At 40.3% G+C, this 19,725-nt stretch overlaps 1 protein-coding gene across 1 annotated transcript in view; it reads left to right on the top strand.

Moving 5' to 3' along the window:
* The first annotated feature begins 3,976 nt into the window (after positions 1 to 3,976).
* Positions 3,977 to 19,725, top strand: part of LOC120913338 (cytochrome P450 2G1-like) — a 28,068-nt gene continuing 12,319 nt past the window's right edge. Inside the window, exons 1-5 of the mRNA XM_040323208.1 lie at positions 3,977 to 4,219; positions 4,363 to 4,525; positions 5,348 to 5,497; positions 9,811 to 9,971; positions 19,394 to 19,570. Coding sequence (XP_040179142.1) covers positions 4,043 to 4,219; positions 4,363 to 4,525; positions 5,348 to 5,497; positions 9,811 to 9,971; positions 19,394 to 19,570 — 828 coding nt within the window. The 5' untranslated portion in view covers positions 3,977 to 4,042. The remainder of the gene's footprint in view (positions 4,220 to 4,362; positions 4,526 to 5,347; positions 5,498 to 9,810; positions 9,972 to 19,393; positions 19,571 to 19,725) is intronic.

Below are 19,725 nucleotides of genomic sequence, written 5' to 3'. Positions count from 1 at the left end.
CGGCTGGATTTTTATCCGCCGGGAAATGTCCGCTCAGACGTACACACGACCGGATCTATCTGCTGGAACTGATCCGCGGATCAATCCCAGCGGATAGATCCGGTCGTCTGTACGAGGCCTCAGAATAGTCCAGACCACTGGCTTTATTGAACATTTACATGTGGCACTTTAACTGCAAAAAAGAATTGTTTACATTTCAGGATTAAGGATGAGTCTAGTGTTTGGTTTGAACCAACATTCAGACGGAAACTGAACACTGGAAGAGACTAGGTGGAGGGCTGTCAGGTAGGCTACACAAGGCTCCCAATGTTTTCCAGTGGCAGCCCTGCTGACACGTCATCACGCATAGATAAGACACATACAAATATATGAAGATGTGTGAATCCAGCCTAAGGCAGATGTCTGCTCATGTTTTTTCCCTAGCAGAAAACATTTTCACTCTTTAATTAATTTCAGATTATACTGAACATCTTCCTTATAATATGTCCCATATAAGCCTTTAGCTCTCATTGACAGGGTTTGGTTGTGAAATATGTCCAGATGATTATCTGTAGATTGTATGGATTATTTTTCTACATGTCATTAAAACATACACTATTTTCAAAAGTATTGGGACACCTGCCTTTACACGCACATGAACTTTAATGACATCCCAGTCTTAGTCCGTAGGGTTCAATATTGAGTTAGCCCACCCTTTGCAGCTAGATCAGCTTTAACTCTTCTGGGAAGGCTGTCCACAAGGTTTAGGAGTGTTTCTATAGGAATGTTTGACCATTATTCCAGAAGTGCAATTTGGAGGGCAGGAACTGATGTCGGACGAGAAGGCCTGGCTGGCAGTCTACACTCTAATTCATCCCAAAGTCTTTATGGACCTTGCTTTGTGCACTGGTGCGCAGTCATGTTGGAACAGGAAGTGGCCATCCCCAAACTTTTCCCACAAAATTGAGAGCATGAAATTGTCCAAAATGTCTTGGTATGCTGACGCCTTAAGAGTTTCCTTCTCTGGAACTAAGGGTCCAAGTCCAACTTCTGAAAAATAACTCCACACCATAATTCCCCTCCACCAAATGATTTGGACCAGCGCACAAATTATAGTCCATAAAGACATGGAGGAGCGAGTTTGGGGTAAAGGAACTTTATTGACCTCATTCCCATACCAACACTTTGTGATGAATTATATAGGAGACTGCGAGCCAGGCCTTCCCATCAAACATCAATGCCTGACCTCACAAATGCGCTTCTGGAAGAAAGGTCAAACTTTCCTGTAAAAACACACTCCTAAACCTTGTGGGCAGGCTTCCCAGAAGAGTTGAAGCTGTTATAGCTGCAAAGGGTGGGCCAACTCACTATTGAACTCTACGGACTAAGACTGGCATGCCATTAAAGTTCATGTGCGTGTAAAGGCAGGTGTCCCAAAACTTTTGACAATATAGTGTATCTTTAACAGACAAATTATTTCATGCAATTATAGTATAGTATTTTATTCACTGACCTCAATGAAGGGGCATAGTTCCTCCCAATGAAAACAACAATGGACCCCAATGATACCAATGATGTAAGACCATTCCTCCCAATGACACCAACAGTGGGATGGGCACAGTTTCTCACAATGACATAAATAATGGGGCACAGTTCCTCTCACTAATGGGGCATTGTTTACTCCACCTGATGTGGGGACATTTTCTACTCCCAATGGCCACAAACTGGGCCTCCCTAAAGTCTGAGGCCTCGTACACACGACAGAGATTCTCGGCAGAATTCGCCGAGAAACTCGGTCAAAACCCGGATTCTGCCGAGAATCTCTGTCGTCTGTACAGTTTTGGCTCGATGGAGCCGCCGAGGAGCTCGACGAGAAAATAGAGAACATGTTCTCTATTTTCTCGTTGGCCGCGTTGTTCTATAGGAGAAGGCGGCCCGCCGAGCTCTTCGGCGGCTTCATCCCAAAACGAGACGAGGAACTCGACGTGCCAAGCACGTCGAGTTTCTCTGTCGTGTGTACGAGGCCTGAAAGACTGTAAACTGGCCCTTTCTTTTGAAAGTTTGGAGACCTCTCCATTAGACAATGCAAGAAAAGAGAGAGTAGCCCTGAAACAGGAAACCCAGGGTAGAAATCATGGCACCATCTTAAACTGGAACGAGTATTCAGGCTGGGTTTACACTATTGCGAATTGGATGCGGTTCTCCCCACAATCAATTCACATGCCAGGAGACTGTGACTGGCTCTCAATGGAGCCGGTTCACACATCTCTGGGGGCGGCTGCGAGGCATACAGCAGAAGGGTCCTGTGTGTCTTTGGCTCCATTTCAGGATTGAATTCAGGCAAAAATTTGGACCTGATTCATCCCAGAAACAGAGAATAGGGTCACACCAGACCCCTGCTGCATACCTCCCACCTTTTTGAGATGGGAACGAGGGACACCTATCAGCAAAAGTATCCAGGTATAGGACACACCCCTTGCCACGCCCCCTTAATGGAGAATTGTACAAAAAAAATCCTTTATATTGGCTTTTGGAATTTACAAATGCAGCAATTTAGAAATCAGATGAAAGGTTTAGCACTGGAAAACACTTTTTGATAGATAAAAAGTGCATTTTAACCACTTTCCGACCTCCTCATGTACATTTACGTCAGCAGAATGGCACGGACAGGCACATGTACGTACCGGTATGTCCTCTGCTTGACGTGGGTCGGGGGTCCGATCGGGACCCCCCCGGTACATGCGGCGGTCGGTAAGCCTCGGGGAGCGATCCGGGATGACGGCGCGGCTATTCGTTTATAGCCGCCCGGTCGCGATCGCCCCCCCCCGGAGCTGAAGAAAGGGGAGAGCCATAAACACGGCTTCCCCGTGCTTCACTATGGCGGCACATCGATCGAGTGATCCCTTTTATTAGGGAGACTCGATCGATGATGTCAGTCCTACAGCCACACCCCCCTACAGTTGTAAACACACACAAAGTGAACCCTAAATGTTACAGCGCCCCCTGTGTTTAACTCCCAAACTGCAACTGTCATTTTCACAATAAAGAATGCAATTTAAATGCATTTTTTGCTGTGAAAATGACAATGGTCCCAAAAATTGTCCGAAGTGTCCGCCATAATGTCGCAGTCACGAAAAAATCGCTGATCGCCGCCATTAGTAGTAAAAAAAATAAAAAAAATAAAAATGCAATAAAACTATCCCCTATTTTGTAAACGCTATAAATTTTGCGCAAACCAACCGATAAACGATTATTGCGATTTTTTTTTACCAAAAATAGGTAGAAGAATACGTATCGGCCTAAACTGAGGAAATTTTTTTTTTTATATATGTTTTTGGGGGATATTTATTATAGCAAAAAGTAAAAAATATAGAATTTTTTTCAAAATTGTCGCTCTATTTTTGTTTATAGCGCAAAAAATAAAAACCGCAGAGGTGATCAAATACCACCAAAAGAAAGCTCTATTTGTGGGGAAAAAGTACGCCAATTTTGTTTGAGAGCCACGTCGCACGACCGCGCAATTGTCTGTTAAAGCGACGCAGTCCCGAACTGTAAAAACCCCTTGGGTCTTTAGGCAGCATATTGGTCCGGTCCTTAAGTGGTTAAATACATCTATATAGACCAGACCAATATGAGGGACAAATGAGGAGGAATGAAGGACAGAGGGACATTGCTCCAAATTAGGGACAGTTGGGGGCTATGCCTGCTGTGGTCTGCTCTGCATAACAGTGTGAACCCAGCCTATAAGATAAAAAAGATGCATAAATGATTAAATCAGCTTAAAAAAAGAGGATTTAATATTACATTACCACACAAGTCTGCAAAAAAAAAAAAAAAGGCCGCAATAGCAAACTTTGAGCATAAACAGAGATTTATTAGGATTTTATTTTCTTGTTCTTTAATTGATTTATTATCATATAATAGTATTAAAAGCTTATTCCTGAATGAGAATTTATGAACTGCCTCGGGCTGGAGGTCTTCCAGGGTTGCTCCACCCAATCAAACAAAATGAGATCTCTATATAAACTCTGCAGCTCCGTGTGTCTCGGTTTTCTCTTCCACGATGGACATAACAGAGGTATTAACAGGGATCTTCATACTGATCTGTTGCTTCTTCGTTTATTCAACATGGAACACAATGCACAGGAGACGTAACCTCCCTCCAGGTCCTACACCTCTGCCGCTTATTGGAACTTTACTGCACATTAAATACGGTGGGCTAGTGGGCTCATTAATGAAGGTTGGTGTCTTTTAGATTCTATGTACAGATCCTCAGTTGAAAAAAGTTTTTTTTTTTAGATCATATATTTGCTCTACTAGGAATCAAGGAAAAAAAAGATTAGATTTTTTGATTATAAATGATTTTTCTTTCTTATATTGAAGCTGTGGAAGCAATATGGTCCAGTCTACACTTTGTACTTTGGTTCTCGTCCCGTGGTTGTCATATGTGGATATGAAGCGGTGAAGGAAGCTCTGGTAGAAAAAGCAGAAGAGTTTGGCGCTCGTGGTCCTGTACACCACATTGAGAAATTCACCCAAGGCTATGGTAAAAAGCTCATGGCTATTATCTCTTGTCCAGTCTACTCCAAATGATTTACTGTATATATTGAGCCTATTATTTAATATTTACACTTAAATTAGACTATAGGCAAAACTTTTTCCGCCATCTGTGTCCCATTGCAGAGATTTCCCTTCACTTCCTGTCCCATAGCCAAACACTAAGTGAGAGGAAATCCCTGAAAATTAAGAAGGTAATCTCTTGGGGACCCCCAGATCACCAGAACTAGTGTCCCCATTGGAAGAGTTTCCCTCTATTACTTTTCTGAGGACAACTCAAAATGTGGGATTTTCTTTTACTTTAACTTTCCATTATAATGGTAAACAGGACAAATAGACGGGATTAATCTCCCTATTGGGGGCACAAACAACAATAAATGGGGACACTTCTTCTAATAGGGACACTAGTTCTGGTGAGCTACGGGTCCCCAAGGAATCACCTTAACCACTTCCGGACTGCCCGCCGTTGTTATACGTCAGTACTTTGACGTTGAATACCGTTGTTATGGCAGCAGATAGCTGCCATAACCCCGGTATATTCTTAAACGACGGGTGGTTTGCTTTTGGATTAAAGTGGTTCAAGTGGGGGCCTCGGCATTAAACACATCTGTGCTATAAAAAACACGATGATCTGGGATTCAGCCTCTTTCAGACAGTGTGCATCTATAGGGGTTAATCTACAATGCAGAATAAAAATGTGATCCAAACAAATCCATTCAACAGAAAGATTGTGTCCCATGAGTTAGTTTAAATGGCAAATGTTCACATTTGACTGATGCATACCTTAAATCAAAACCATCTTTTAATTCAGGGCTGAGTCTCAGCAACGGGGAAAGGTGGAGAATCATACGGACCTTCACGTTAAGAACACTGAAGAGTTTTGGGTTTGGAAATAAGAATATTGAAGGGAAGATACAAGAGGAAGCATTGTATTTGGTGGAAGAATTCCAAAAGTTTCAAGGTTAGTACAAAGAATGTAATTAAAAGAAAAAAAAAAGTAAAAATGTATTAACTACAGTACTTCCCGACAGCGCTATAGCCAAAAGATGGCTACAGCTTGGTCGTCCAGTTCTGGGAGGGTTCCATGGGTGTCCTCCCAGAGCCCCACCCCCCACGAGCCCCCTGGGGTGCTCATCTGCCCTTCGGACACAGATGATTACAGATCATGGTAAGGCTCCATTCACACTTGTGCTACTTAAAAATTGGTGCAATTCTCCATGCGACTTGACGGGACGTTGATGCAACTTGTGCAGAAATTAAAATTGTGTTAGGTTTCATTATTTTCAAACAAATTCCACATTTTCAGAACATTTGGAATTTGAATTAGTCGAAAATTGATTAACCAATTTGAATTCTGTGTGAAGAATAGCTGGTAAACAGGCCGCCTTGTCCTTAACCACCGATGGATCATCAGCTGTCAGTGAGTTTCCCCACTGGCAGCTGGATGTAAAAAAAAAAACCCATACCTGACCCTTATCTGAGCATGCAGCCTTGCAGGTCAGGAGAGGAGCGCTTGCTTGGCTCCCTCTTGAACCATACCAAGCCACATGCCCTCAACACGAGAGGGGGGGGGGGTGCTTTGGGGCGGGGGGCTCTGCTGTCAATAAAATTGATCACAAAGGGGGTAATCCTCAAAAGAGATACGACGGCGTATCTACTGATACGCCGTCGTATCCCTGTTTCTATCTTTGGAACTGATCCACAGAATCAGTTTCCAAGAGATAGACAGAAGATCCGACATGTGTAATTGAATTACACTGTCGGATCTTAAGGATGCAATTCTAGGCCGGCCGCTAGGTGGCGAGGCCTTTGCGGCCGGCCTAGAATATGCAAATGAACACTTACGGCGATCCACGAACGCTCCGATGGGCCCGTCGCTCTAATGCTACGTTGTTTACGTCGAGTTACGCCGTGTAAAAATAGGGCTGAGTCCTATTTGACTAATCCCTAATAAGTATGGCCGTCGTTCCCGCGTCGAAAATTCAAACTCTATGTCATTTGCGTAAGACGTCCGTGAATGGCGCTGGACGCCATTTACGTTACCGTCTAAGCAAATGACGTTGGAGCGACGTCAGTTAGCGCAATGCACGTCGGGTAAGTTACCCGACGGAGCATGCACAGTACATCCAGCGCGGGAGCGCGCCTAATTTAAATGGGACTCGCCCCATTAGATTCGGCACGCCTTGCGCCGGACAGATTTGAGTTACACCGCCGCAAATTTCCAGGTAAGTGTGTTGTGGATCGATACCTAACTTAGGAAATTTGCGGCAGTGTAACTTAAATCACTTAAGTTACGTTGCGCTGCGGGGCTGTGGATTTGGCCCAAACATTTTAAAGAGATGGTTTAAAAAATGTTGAATAAAATAAATAATAAAAGACGCCGACGAAGTATAGATCCATCTTGGCTTGTTGGCACCACTATGCCTAGACTATGCACAAAACATAGCTTGTTTGTGCTCTTCTTAGTCAGGTGCCAGATGAACAACAGAGGGCAAGGTAGTCCTCCCCTTTTTCGGCTCCTTCCTTCTACCCCTCCAACCCCTCTATCTGTACGCCAACCCCCACCCCCGCTCTGCCCGCACCTCTTCTCTTTTCTTATAATTTCATTTTTCTTTGTTTTTAACTTTCAAAACCGTTTGAGAATATACAGTCTCACTACCACCCTGGTGAAAAGCCTATTCTGAAGGTTTTGGGCAAGCAGACCAAGATTAACATACTCCTCTGCCCCTCTTCTTCATTTTAACATCAGATATAGTAGGCTTCCATACCATCACTCAGTTGCAACTTAAGCTCCTCCAAATTCTCTAAAGGGTACAATATTCCCCTTCTCAATTCTTCAGTTTGATTAGAGCTATATGTTTAGAGTATGCATTTTACTAGTTCTGATAGCCTGTAGATATTTCATCCAACTGGCTAAAAAAGTATATATCTATAGTAACAGGAACTTTTTCAATTATAATAAAGATATATGGGGGGGGGGGGTGTTATTATCTATTTGGTTACTATGTTTCAATACATATTGATTATCCACCCTTGTATTACCTTTTCTGCATGGGTATGAACCCCATTTGATGTCTTCATAATTGTACTGTTAAGATTGTACAGTTAACGCCCATGTATTTCCTTGAAAATGTAATAAAGTTCTTGGAACAAAAATAAATAATAAATATTTTTTTTTTACAAAGTGCCCCCCCAATGCGCTTGCACAAAAAGACAAACGCATACATAGGTTGCACATGCATATGTAAACGGTGTTCACACCACAGGTATTGCTGCGAACGTTATAGCGAGAGCAATCATTTTTGCTCCAGTAACCTGTAAAGTCTTATAAAGTATCGCCTATGGAGATTTTTAATTACCATAGTTTGATGCCTTTCCACGAGCGTGCGCAATTTTAAAGTTAGGTACCTATTTACTCGGTATAACATACAACTCTTATATTTTACCAAACAATTGTGTATTATTTAGTGTTTTTGTTCATTAAAACTCACTAAAGTATATTCAAAATAATGCATTTGCAAAACCACTGCATAGAGCAGGTAAGTATAACATGTTTGTTATGTTTTATTTTTTTATAAAAATGTGTCCTTTACAATCACTTTAAAGGCCCATAGGAAATGGATGAATTTGATGAGTGCATGGAGAATACTAGAGTTACAGTGCCTTGAAAAAGTATTCATACCCCTTGAAATTTCCCACATTTTGTCATGTTACAACCGAAAACGTAAAGGTATTTTATTGGGATTTTAGGTGATAGACCAACACAAAGTGGCACATAATTGTTAAGTAGAAGGAAAATGATAAATGGCTTTCAATTTTTTTTTTTTTTACAAATAAATATCTGACAAGTGTGGGGTGCATTTGTATTCCGCCCCCCTGAGCCAATACTTTGTAGAACCTCCTTTTGCTGCAATTACAGCTGCAAGTCTTTTTGGGTATGTCTCTTCCAGCTTTGCACATCCAGAGAATACGTTTTTGCCCATTTTTATTTGAAAAATAGCTCAAGCTATGTCAGATTGGATGGGGAGCGTCTGGGAACAGCAATTTTCAAGTCTTGTCACAGATTCTCAATTGGATTTAGGTCTGGACTTTGACTGGGCTATTCTAACACATGCATATGCTTTGATCGAAACCATTATATTGTAGCTCTGGCTGTATGTTTAGGTTCCGTCCCAGTCTCAAGTCTTTTGCAGACTCTAACAGGTTTTCTTCTAAGATTGCCCCCGATTTGGCTCCATCCATCTTCCCATCAACTCTGACCAGCTTCCCTGTCCCTGCTGAAGAAAAGCATCCCCACAACATGATGGTCAGTTGACACAATAGGAGACAGTAGCATCTGTATGGCCACATTAGCAGTTATATGGGTGCAATAGCATCTTTATGCTATTGCGCCCATATAGCTGATATTGTGCCCATATAGATGCTGTTGTGCCCATATAGATGCACTACAACAGCATCTATATGGAAACAACAGCAGCTATATATAATATGGGCACAAAAGCATCTATATGAGCACAGCAGAAGCTATATGGGCACTATAGCATAAAGATGTTATTGTGCCCATATAGCTGATGTATGTTGTGCCCATATAACTGCTGTGCCCATATAGATACAAAATAGCAGCTATATGGGCACAACAGCATCTATAAGGGCACAATATCAGCTATATGGGCACAACAACATCTATAAGGGCACAATAGCAGCTATATGGGCACAACGGCAGATATATGGGCACAACAGCATAAAGATGCTATTGTGCCCATAAAGAATTTAAAATCTCCACTGGCTTAAGCCAATGCTGCACCATGCAGGTGTTTTTTTTTTTTTTTTTTGTAATTGATCGATTGCCTAACTATGTTTATTTATACCTTCACTTGCTGTGGTTGCAGCATATTTTGCATGGTTTTGTATGTGGCTCAGATCGCCACGGCAAAACCAGGTACACCCTCCCCCCCAAAAAGTGCCAAATGTGGCAGTGGAAAGGGGGAGGATTATCATGCTTTATGTGATAATGAATAGGCCCCTCCCCTTTATGACATTGTCAAAATGGGTGACCTTAAAATGATGCCCCACCTAAAAAAAAGTTGTGCAGACGCCGATGCACACCCAATCAAACTTTTGATCAGTCAATGGCCAGCCTTATTCTTCTATTCCTTAGAGGTTTCCAATCAACTAAGAAAAATCGTTTTTTGGAATAATTTAAAATGTAAATGTAAGCTCTTAGGGTAAAGCACGGTTGAGATAAAAGTCACTTGATAATTTTTTCTGTTCCAGATGTTCAATTAGCTCCAGATGATCTGCTTATGATTTCCTTCTCCAATGTTCTCTGTTCTATCATATTTGGAGATCGCTTTGATTATGAAGATGAGAAGTTTTCTAAACTCCTGGACATTGTCAGAGAGTCGTTCAGTGTTGCGAGTTCTACATGGGGACAGGTAAAATTATGTTTGTAACTTGCAGGGAATTTTTTTTTTTATGGAAGAATTTACTACCACTTTAAGATGATCGACAATAACCAACAAGAGATAGATAAAGGTCGCGCTATTCAATCACGTATATACAAATGTAAAAATGTGATGATTAGAACAGTCCACAAGTGATGTGAAAATAAATCCTAATGTCAATCTCCACCATCCCCCACCATAGTGATCTTAAATATCAGTATCTTTGTGTTTCCTCTGGGCGGAGGAGATGCATCACCTGGAACCTGAGTGAGAAATCTTCACATCTTATACAGTGCCAAGAGGTGATCTTGTTGGGAGACCATCTGGACCTGGGGAAAGGCTTTGGCTGGGCTAAAGTAATGAGGGATCGATCGGAGCTGGTAAGGGAGCTCTTCAGCTGTTGGTGGAGGCACTGATATTTCCATGTCAAATTTGTTTATTAAATCTTAACAATTAGCATACATAAGTACATATGGTGGAATCAAAAGAAAAGATCACATATATGATAATAATATTGAGTTGTAGTTCCAACAAAAACTAAAAGTAGTTTAACTAAAACAATTTTAGGATGGATCTAACTACTCAAAAGATTATGTCATACATTGTATAAGAAAGGCTAAAACCAACTTAGATCAGGTTAATATAAGATGACCTCAGATAAAAAAAAAAAGGTCTTAATTATTAGCAAGAGTATAGTTTATAAAAAAAAAAAATATTATAGAATCTAAAATCTTATATTGGAACTATGTACAATTGGTAAAATGATAACCAGGGAAATAAATCACTATATAAAAAAAGAGTAAATTGAAAGAGGAGAGAGGGAATAGGCAGAAATAGTAGAAGAGAGAAAGAAGATAAAAAAAAAATCTTAGGTAGGAGAAAAAATTGATAGGGAAGAAAGAAATGAGAGGTAGTAGGGGTCCCCGAGGTAGTACATGGTAATAAGCACATACCATGAATGCAAAGAATGGAAGTATAAATCGAGATTACCAAGGTCTTAGTAGGGAAGCAAACTGGAAAGAAAAAAGTGAGTCACCCAGGGATTCCATATACAGTAAAACCTTGGTTTGCGAGCATAATTAGTTCCAGAAATATGCTTTTAATCCAAAGCACTTGTATATCAATGCATTTTTTTACAGGGTATAAAAGAGAAGAGAGGCACCTCTAAGTGTAGCAATAAGTTGCTAAATGTTGTACCTTCAATAAATGTAACCATATTGCTACACTTAGAGGCTCCTCTTTTATTTTTTATACTCAGTTGTGACATGACGCTACTCTTATATCAAGACATTGCTTGTATATCAAGGCAAAATGTATTAAAACATGTTGCTTGTCTTGCAAAATGCTCTCAAACCAAGTTACTCTCAAACCAAGGTTTTACTGTATTCTCAAGGTTGGAAATGTTATCTTAAGTTAAAGCCTCTGTTTTGGCATTGATCATTGCTTGATTGACTCTACTTTTAGTTTCAGCAATTATAAAGTACGGGGATTTCCAAGCTTTGGCAATTATTTGTTTTGCGGCTGTAGTGATCTGTAATAGGCGTTTGAATTGGCGGTAGGAGAGAGTGACCAGTTTTAAGTTTAAAAGTGCTATTGCAGGATCTGGATTGATAGGGATGTGTGTAAATCATAAGAAATACATCTTTACAGATTTTTTTTGCTAACGGGCAATCACACCAAGTATGGAGATGTGATCCTAGATCACTACAACCACGAAAACAAAATTGAGAATAATTTGGAGCATATTTCGCAATTCTGACAGGGACCAAATACCACTGAGTGAGTACTTTGTAATTTGTCTCTAAGGCAGCTATATTTTGTGAGGATGACGCATTCTTGGAATCATTGAACTTAATTTTTCTCTGCTCGTTTTAGTTTTGTACGTCGCCACGTTCTTAATGTTTGGAATTTTGTGTGACCGTGTGTATGCAACACAAGTTTGAACCAAAATTCCTTCGGAAAAAAATCCACGTTTTTTTGTCGGAATTTCCGTTCGTGTGTACGCGGCATAAGTTGTGATCCAAATCATATATCACTTGGCTGCTTCCAATGAAAACCCAAGATCCATCTCCCACTGAGGCCTCGTACACACGACCGTTTTCCTCTACAGAATCCATCAAGAAACTTGGTGGTAGAACTTTTTTGCCAAGGAAAACGGCCGTGTGTATGTTTTTCGTCGAGAAAACTGTCATGGAACTCGACGAGAAAAAAAGAGAACAAGTTCTCTTTTTCCTCGTTGGGAGTTTCAATTTTCTCGTCATGTTTCTCATCGGGCTGGTTTACGACGAGAAACACGTTCGTGTGTATGCTTAGAAACCCGCGCATGCTCAGAATAAAGTATGAGATGGGAGTGTGCCTTTGGTAAAAGTAGGGTTTGTAATGGAGATAGCACATTCGTCACGCTGTAACAGACTGAAAAGCGCGAATCGTCTCTCACCAAACTTTTACTTAACACGCAGTAACATGAGATTAGCAAAAGCAGCCCCAAGGGTGGCGCCAGTGGAATCAAACTTCCCCATTATAGTGCCGTCGTATGTGTTGTACGTCACCGCGTTTGAGAACAACAAGATTTTGTCTTGACAGTGTGTACAAAAGAAAGCTTGTCAAGATTCTCGACAAGCCTAAAGCCCTGTACACACGGTAGGACTTTTGGCCAACCAACTTCAAAATCTGCAACTTTTCAAATTTGTCCGACCGTGTGTACGCTCCATCAGACCAACTTTTTCTGGTTTCATCCAACAAAAAGTTGGGTCTGCGAACGGACCAACTTTTCGGCAACAAAAGTCCGATGGTGCTTTGTGTGACTGTGTGTACAGCAATCCAACCAACTTTTGGACAAAGTGCAAATACAAATGCTGAAAACCAATGTTAAAAGCAACAAACAATAGCAGAAGTTAACCAAAGGGTGGCGGTAAAGAGCAGAAAAGAGCAAAAAAAAACATGTGATGTTAGGAAACTTTTAGAAAAGTTTGCAGAAAAGTCTGACTGTGTGTATGCTATGGGTGTGGCAGGACAAATCAATTAAGTCAAAAATCCAAGGGAAATTTTGTTGGATGTCCTACCGTGTGTACGGGGCTTAACAAGGAACTCGTCGAGGAAAACGATGTTTAATTTACGACGAGTTCCTCGGTTGTGTGTACGAGGCCTAAGCCACAAAAAATGGTGGGTTTAGTAATAGGATGAGTGTAAAGAGTTAAAATAAGTCCCTTAGTGTGTGGGTCACGTTTACATATATATATATTTTCAAAGCGCGTTAATTTATCTAAATACATTTTTCCTTGTATATAGGGCATAAAACTATTTTTAATCTGAAGATATCGAAAGAGCTCTGAATTCGGAAGTTTGTGACTTTCACATAAGTCAGGGGAAGTTTTCAATGATGTAGAGGATGCTAGTTCACAGAGTTGAGTTAGATTAGTGGAGGTCCATGCTTTAAAAGATTTAGGGGAAGACCATATAGGATAGAAAAGTGGAATTTTAAGAAATTATAAAAAAAGTATATGGGAAGATTGTAGTCCATTTACTAATTTAAATGTATCCCAAATGGCTAGTGTATGTTTAGTTATAGGATTAATGAGTTTTTTTTACGGTCGGAGGAATTAGACCATGCGAGGTTGGTTATTGAAAGTGGGTCACCAACTATTCATTCCAGCGCAACCCAAAGCATTTTGCATGATATTTACGGATATGGGCTAACTGAGCTGCATGGTAATAAGTGGTAAAAGTAGGAAACCCTAGTCCCCCTTTGGGATTTGGAAGGTAAAGAGTGTGTTTGGGCAGATGAGGTTTCAAGAAACTCCAAACAAAAGTAATGACTTACGCTGTAGTATTCTGAGAAAGTATTCTGGTAAAACTCGAAAAAGATAAAGAATTTTCGGCAGTATTGCCATCTTTATTACATTCAATTTACCTATCCAAGTAGAGAGGACCATTGTGTCAGAAGATTGGATATTTGATGCATTATTGGAGGATAATTGGCAGTGAAAATGACAGAAGGATTGGGAGTGAGAGTAATCCCTAGGTAAAGAAGGCATGAAATGGACCATGAGAAAGAGAGGGATGTTTGTGCTTTTTGTAAAATATGAGGAGGTAAAGATATATTTCAGTCTATAGATTTTTGAGAGTTATTAATTAGACAAGATATGTTGGCAAAGTGATCAAGTTTACCTATAAGATTAGGAGCAGGAATACGTGAGGATGACATAAAGATTAAGATATTTATTAAAAAACCTATCACACTATTTAAGTGGGTCGCTAAGACTTTCGCTAGTAACTTAATGTCAGGGTTGGATATTTAAGATCACTACAGTGGTGGATGGTGGAGATTGACATCAGGATGTATTTTCACATCTACTTTTTACAATTGTATCTACATGATTGAATAGCTCGATCTTTATCTATTTTATGTTTACGCACTGTGTATATGTCTCACAGAAAGTTTGCTGCTTACACTTTTCATTCAGAATATTTCTTAGCGTGTTTTTTTTATCCCAGTTTTTTATAATAACCAACATGAACCTGAGACAGCCTTTCCCTTATGCCGCGTACACACGATCAGTCCATCCGATGAGAACGGACTGATGGACCGTTTTCATTGGTTAACCGATGAAGCTGACTGATGGTCTGTCGTGCCTACACACCATCGGTTAAAAAAACGATCGTGTCAGAACGCGGTGACGTAAAACACAACGACGTGCTGAAAAAAAACAAAGTTCAATGCTTCCAAGCATGCGTCGACTTGATTCTGAGCATGCGTGGATTTTTAACCGATGGTTGTGCCTACTAACGGTCGTTTTTTCGGTTAGGAATCTATCGGTTAAATTTAAAGCAAGTTGGCTTTTTTTTTAACCGATGGTTAAATAATCTATGGGGCCCACACACGATCGGTTTTGATTGATGAAAACGCTCCATCAGACCGTTGTCCTCTGTTTAACCTATCGTGTGTACGAGGCCTAACAGCTATCTGTATTTGCTTGACTTGTTTGGGTACCCCTGGTTTGTCCTGGTTTAGGTAGTGATGATGTTCAAAGGCAAAGAAAAAAATGTGTTTAAAAAAAGTGGTACGATTACAGAGCCTTTGTATAAATGTTTTATTGAAGGTATTTTAATATAATTAAAAGATGGAGATACAAAAACACAAAAGAGGTTATTTGCCTTTCCAAAACTAAAATTAAAGCTTGAGTTGAGCTGCAACTATATTAGAAGAAGAAGATTAATGTCCCTGAAATGTCTACCCTACGTCACTGAACTTTGCAGTCTGCTCACTCTGTTCTGCTGATTTTTCCAAAGTATATTGTTATATACTAAAAAGCTGCGTAAACTGTTGGTGCTATATAAATCCTGTATAATAATAATACTCTGGATATCCCGCATTAGGGATGCACCAATAGCGATACTGGTATCAGTGCCGATACCAAGCATTTGCGCGAGTATCAAAACTCACACAAATGCTACCGATACTGAAACCGATACTATGTGGTGCGATTTGCGTCTATACAAAATGAATGGGCGCAAATTGCACTGCAAAGAATCACATGCAATTTTAACAGGAATGTGGTGTGGTTCTTGTCTGAATATGTCCCGGTGTATCAGTCATGATTGATTACCTGGATCCATGACGAGACGCCCCACAGTTTTGTTGAGATTTATTCTATTTTTAGTTTTAATGTGGGTTTATAATCATGCAGATTTGCTACAGATCATTCTAGTCCTTTCACAAACCAATAAGTTCGAAGTTCATGCGTAATGTTTGAAATCTGAAGCTCAGATTACAATAAGTCAGAAGAATAAGAACTAAAAATAAATAACAATAATTAATAATGAAAAAACAAAAAGTGAAAAATAATAATAACAAATAATAGCAAAACACAAGAAACCAAGATTAAAGTGTAAATTAATTTTAATTAATCTTCATTCTCATTTATTATTAGTATTTTTATTATTATTTACTAATATTTAACATATTTTTTAGCACTACAATACATATGATCCGGAGATTAGGGATCTTGTTTAAAAATATGTTTTCCATACATGAAAACACACATTTTCTGGTCACCCTATGCATGATGTTCACATCTTGGCTCTCACTATATATTTTTTTGTTTGTTTTGTCTTGTTTTGGTTTGTTTTGATATTCGTCACCCAATCCACAAACAACACCTATAAACAGTGGTTTATGGATACCACAATACATACATTCACACCTCACCGCATTACACATTATGTTTAGCATTCATCACTATATCATTTTACATTCATTGTCACAATTTTCCTTTTTTTTTTTTTTCTTGTATTATCACAACATCCAAACAAACAATACATATAGATTTGTAGATAGTGCATGGGTGTGTGGAGGGGAAAAGGTTTTTCAATCACATGTCTGGATTCACCTGGGTTCACAGGAGACACTAGTTTACCAGTTTATTGTTTGTTCACTAGGCCTCCAATCATCATCTCGCTGATCATGTGACCAGTGAGGTGAAGCATATATATTTTCAACACTCATTTGATGTGTGTACTAGCTATGACTAAGCACTGAAGCTACAGTGCGAAACGTTAGCTTTTGTTCCAATTTTTTAGCTGTGGCATGTTTACTTTGTGATCGATTTTAATTAAAAGAACATTTTTGGAGTGCGGCTGTCCAAGTTTCCTTCGTATTTTTGCATATAGAAAATATAGGGTACTGACGTTTGTTGCCATTTCATGGGTGCACACAAATTTAATGTTGGACATTTTGGGTGTCTATTTATTCAGTGTCTTTTATATTTTACCAAAAATGTGGGTAGTTTATTGCGTATTTGTGTGCCCTAAGCTTCACTTTGGTGTGCTTTTTACAGAAATGTTGTGTTCCCTAGATTGAAATAACATGCGACATAAAAAATTGGAACTACCACTATTTTAGTCTCTAGGGCAGTGATGGCGAACCTTGGCACCCCAGATGTTTTGGAACTACATTTCCCATGATGCTCAACTACACTGCAGAGTGCATGAGCATCATGGGAAATGTAGTTCCAAAACATCTGGGGTGCCAAGGTTCGCCATCACTGCTCTAGGGCATGGGTGCTCAACCTGTGGCTCTCCAGCTGTTGCGGAACTACAATTCCCATGAGGCATTGCAAGCCACTGACAGGTACAAGCATGTCTGACAAAGGCAGAGGCATTATGGGAATTGTAGTTTTGCAACAGCTGGAGAGCCACAGGTTGAGCACCCATGCTCTAGGGTGTCTGCTTTCAGAAAATATATAGGGACAGATTCACAGAGTAGATACTCCGGCGTATTTTCAAATTTGCTGCATCGTATCTTAATTTGCGATTCACAAACAAGATACAACGGCATTTGGCTAAGATCCGACAGGCTTACGGCTTCGTACGCCTTCGGATCTTAGGCTGCAATACTTTGGCCGCCGCTGGGTGGAGTTTGCCTCGTTTTCCAGGGTCGGGTATGCAAATTAGCTTTTACGGCGATCCACGAAGGTACTCGCGTGCGTTACGCCGTCGCAAGTCGTTTTTTCCCATCGCAAAATTAAGCCTGCTTTTTCATGGCTTAACTTAACCAGCCATGTTAAAGTATGGCCGTCGTTCCCGTGTCGAATTTCAATAATTTTTTTTCCTATGACGTCCGGGAATATGTTACGCACGTCGCCGTTCAAAAAACACGTCGGGGCACCGTAATTTTGCGCAAAGCGCAGTGGGAAATTTCCAAATGGAGCATGCGCAGAACGTTCAGCGCGGGAGCGCGCCTAATTTAAATGGTCCCCGCCCCATTTAAATTAGGAGGGCTTGCGCCGGACGTCTTTACGTTACTCCACCGCAAGTTTACACTCAAGTGCTTTGTGAATCAAGCACTTACGAGGAAAACTTGCGGCGGTGTAATGTAAAGACGATACGTTACGCCGCCGCGGATGTACATGAATCTGGCCCATAATGTTTGGGGGATTTGTGTAATCTCCAGGCCGAAAAAGATTTTTTATAAGTGGGCAAAAAACACAGAAACGTCTGGAACCCAAAAGGTTAAAGGATCTCTAAAGCCAAGAACAACAATGTAATCAAGTAACAGTGACAACACTGCTACTTCATCATTTCGTCATTTTTGGATAAAGTCGTGTGGTGTAAGAGAAATTGCGCTGGGGTAAAGTCCAGAGTGAATGTGGTCACTTGTGCAATGAGATTGTGGACCTCTCTCCAGAATGGATGGAGCATCTCACAAGACCACCAAATGTGGAACATGGTGCCTTCTGCCCTTCCACATCTCCAAAAAGTATTCGGTATAGAAAGGGAAAATTTCTGTAGGTGAGATGGGGTTCTATACCAATTATATAATAGTTTTCCTGAATAGCTACATTAATGGAACCTTTATGTCTGTATTCATGAATGGTATCCCATTCGTCATCCATAATCTCTCTCTGACACCAAGCCAACCAGATCTTGGATTCAATACATTTATTTATGGTAATGCATGAGGTGTTCATGCCCTCCTGTGTGTTTTTTGCATTGGTTTCTGTGCTCATAAAGATGCAAACAGCATAAGTTGTGATGCCCACATTTTTGCCCCAATCTTGGGATAAAAAAATGTCAAGGTTGTCTATCTGTCCAAAAGGGAAAGGACTTATTTTTTTTTAATTAAAGGGCCCAGAGGTCCCCAGGGCCCCAGATGGCAACCCCCCTTTTAAAAAAAAAAAATATATATATATATATATATATATTTTTATATATATATTTTATATATATTTTTCTTTTTTTTTTCTTTTTATTAAAGGGCCCAGATGTCCCCAGGGCCCCGGATGGCTAACCCCCTTTTTTTATATATATTTTTCTTTATCACTTCTTTTTTTTTAAAGGGCCCCCCCGCTTCTCAATTCGCGGCAGCCCCCCCCGCTTCTCAATTTCAGGCGGCAGCACCCCCCCCCCCCAGTTCTCCGGTTCTCTGCTCCAGGGGTCCCATGCCTGACGCTGTGTAAGGGGCCCCATAATTCCTGATGGTGGCCCTGTGTGGGTGAGACCGTTTGTGTTTCCATTTCAAATGTGTTTGATTCTTTTAATAAATGCTTTGATCATCTCCTGGTGTTCCCTCATAGCTTTCGTGGCTAGTGATAAAAATTCACCATGGATCACACATTTATGTGCTTCCTAGAGGAATCGAGGATGACAGGAGAGGCATTAGGAGTGGGGTTTTCTGCAAAATAAGTACAAAGCCGTATTGATAGTTGGTGAACTATTTCATGGTCTTTCAGTAGCGAGGGATTTATTGTTTTATTATTTTATTGTGACTTTTAATACATTCTTGTATCTGAATGATCTTAAATCTTACTTTCATTGATGTACAAAGTATACCAATATTATTTAGGATAGGAAAGCTATCTGGATCATCTTTTCAGTGACTGAGTTTTGATGGAAAACTTTTTACATATTTCTAGCTGCATAGCATTCTTCCTACCCTTATGCAATACATTCCTGGACCTCACCACAAGACAACGCTGCTATCTGAGCAACTTGCTGAAAATATATTTGAGAAGGTGAAGTCCAGCCAAGAGACTCTGGATCCCAGCATTTCGAGGCACTTTATTGACAGCTTCCTTATTAAAATGGAACAGGTATTTATGTAATTAAATCATTTTAGTTCATACAAATCCTACCTCCTAATGTGACAAAATGTACCATACTCAAAATTGCGAGCCATGGACAATGAGAGAGAGACAGCGCAAAATATTAAAGGAGCATACCTGAGGCTGCATGGGGATACTGGTGT

Source organism: Rana temporaria, chromosome 9, assembly GCF_905171775.1.
Source record: "Rana temporaria chromosome 9, aRanTem1.1, whole genome shotgun sequence".
Classification (NCBI taxonomy): domain Eukaryota; kingdom Metazoa; phylum Chordata; class Amphibia; order Anura; family Ranidae; genus Rana; species Rana temporaria.
This window is presented reverse-complemented; position numbering and strand designations above follow the sequence as displayed.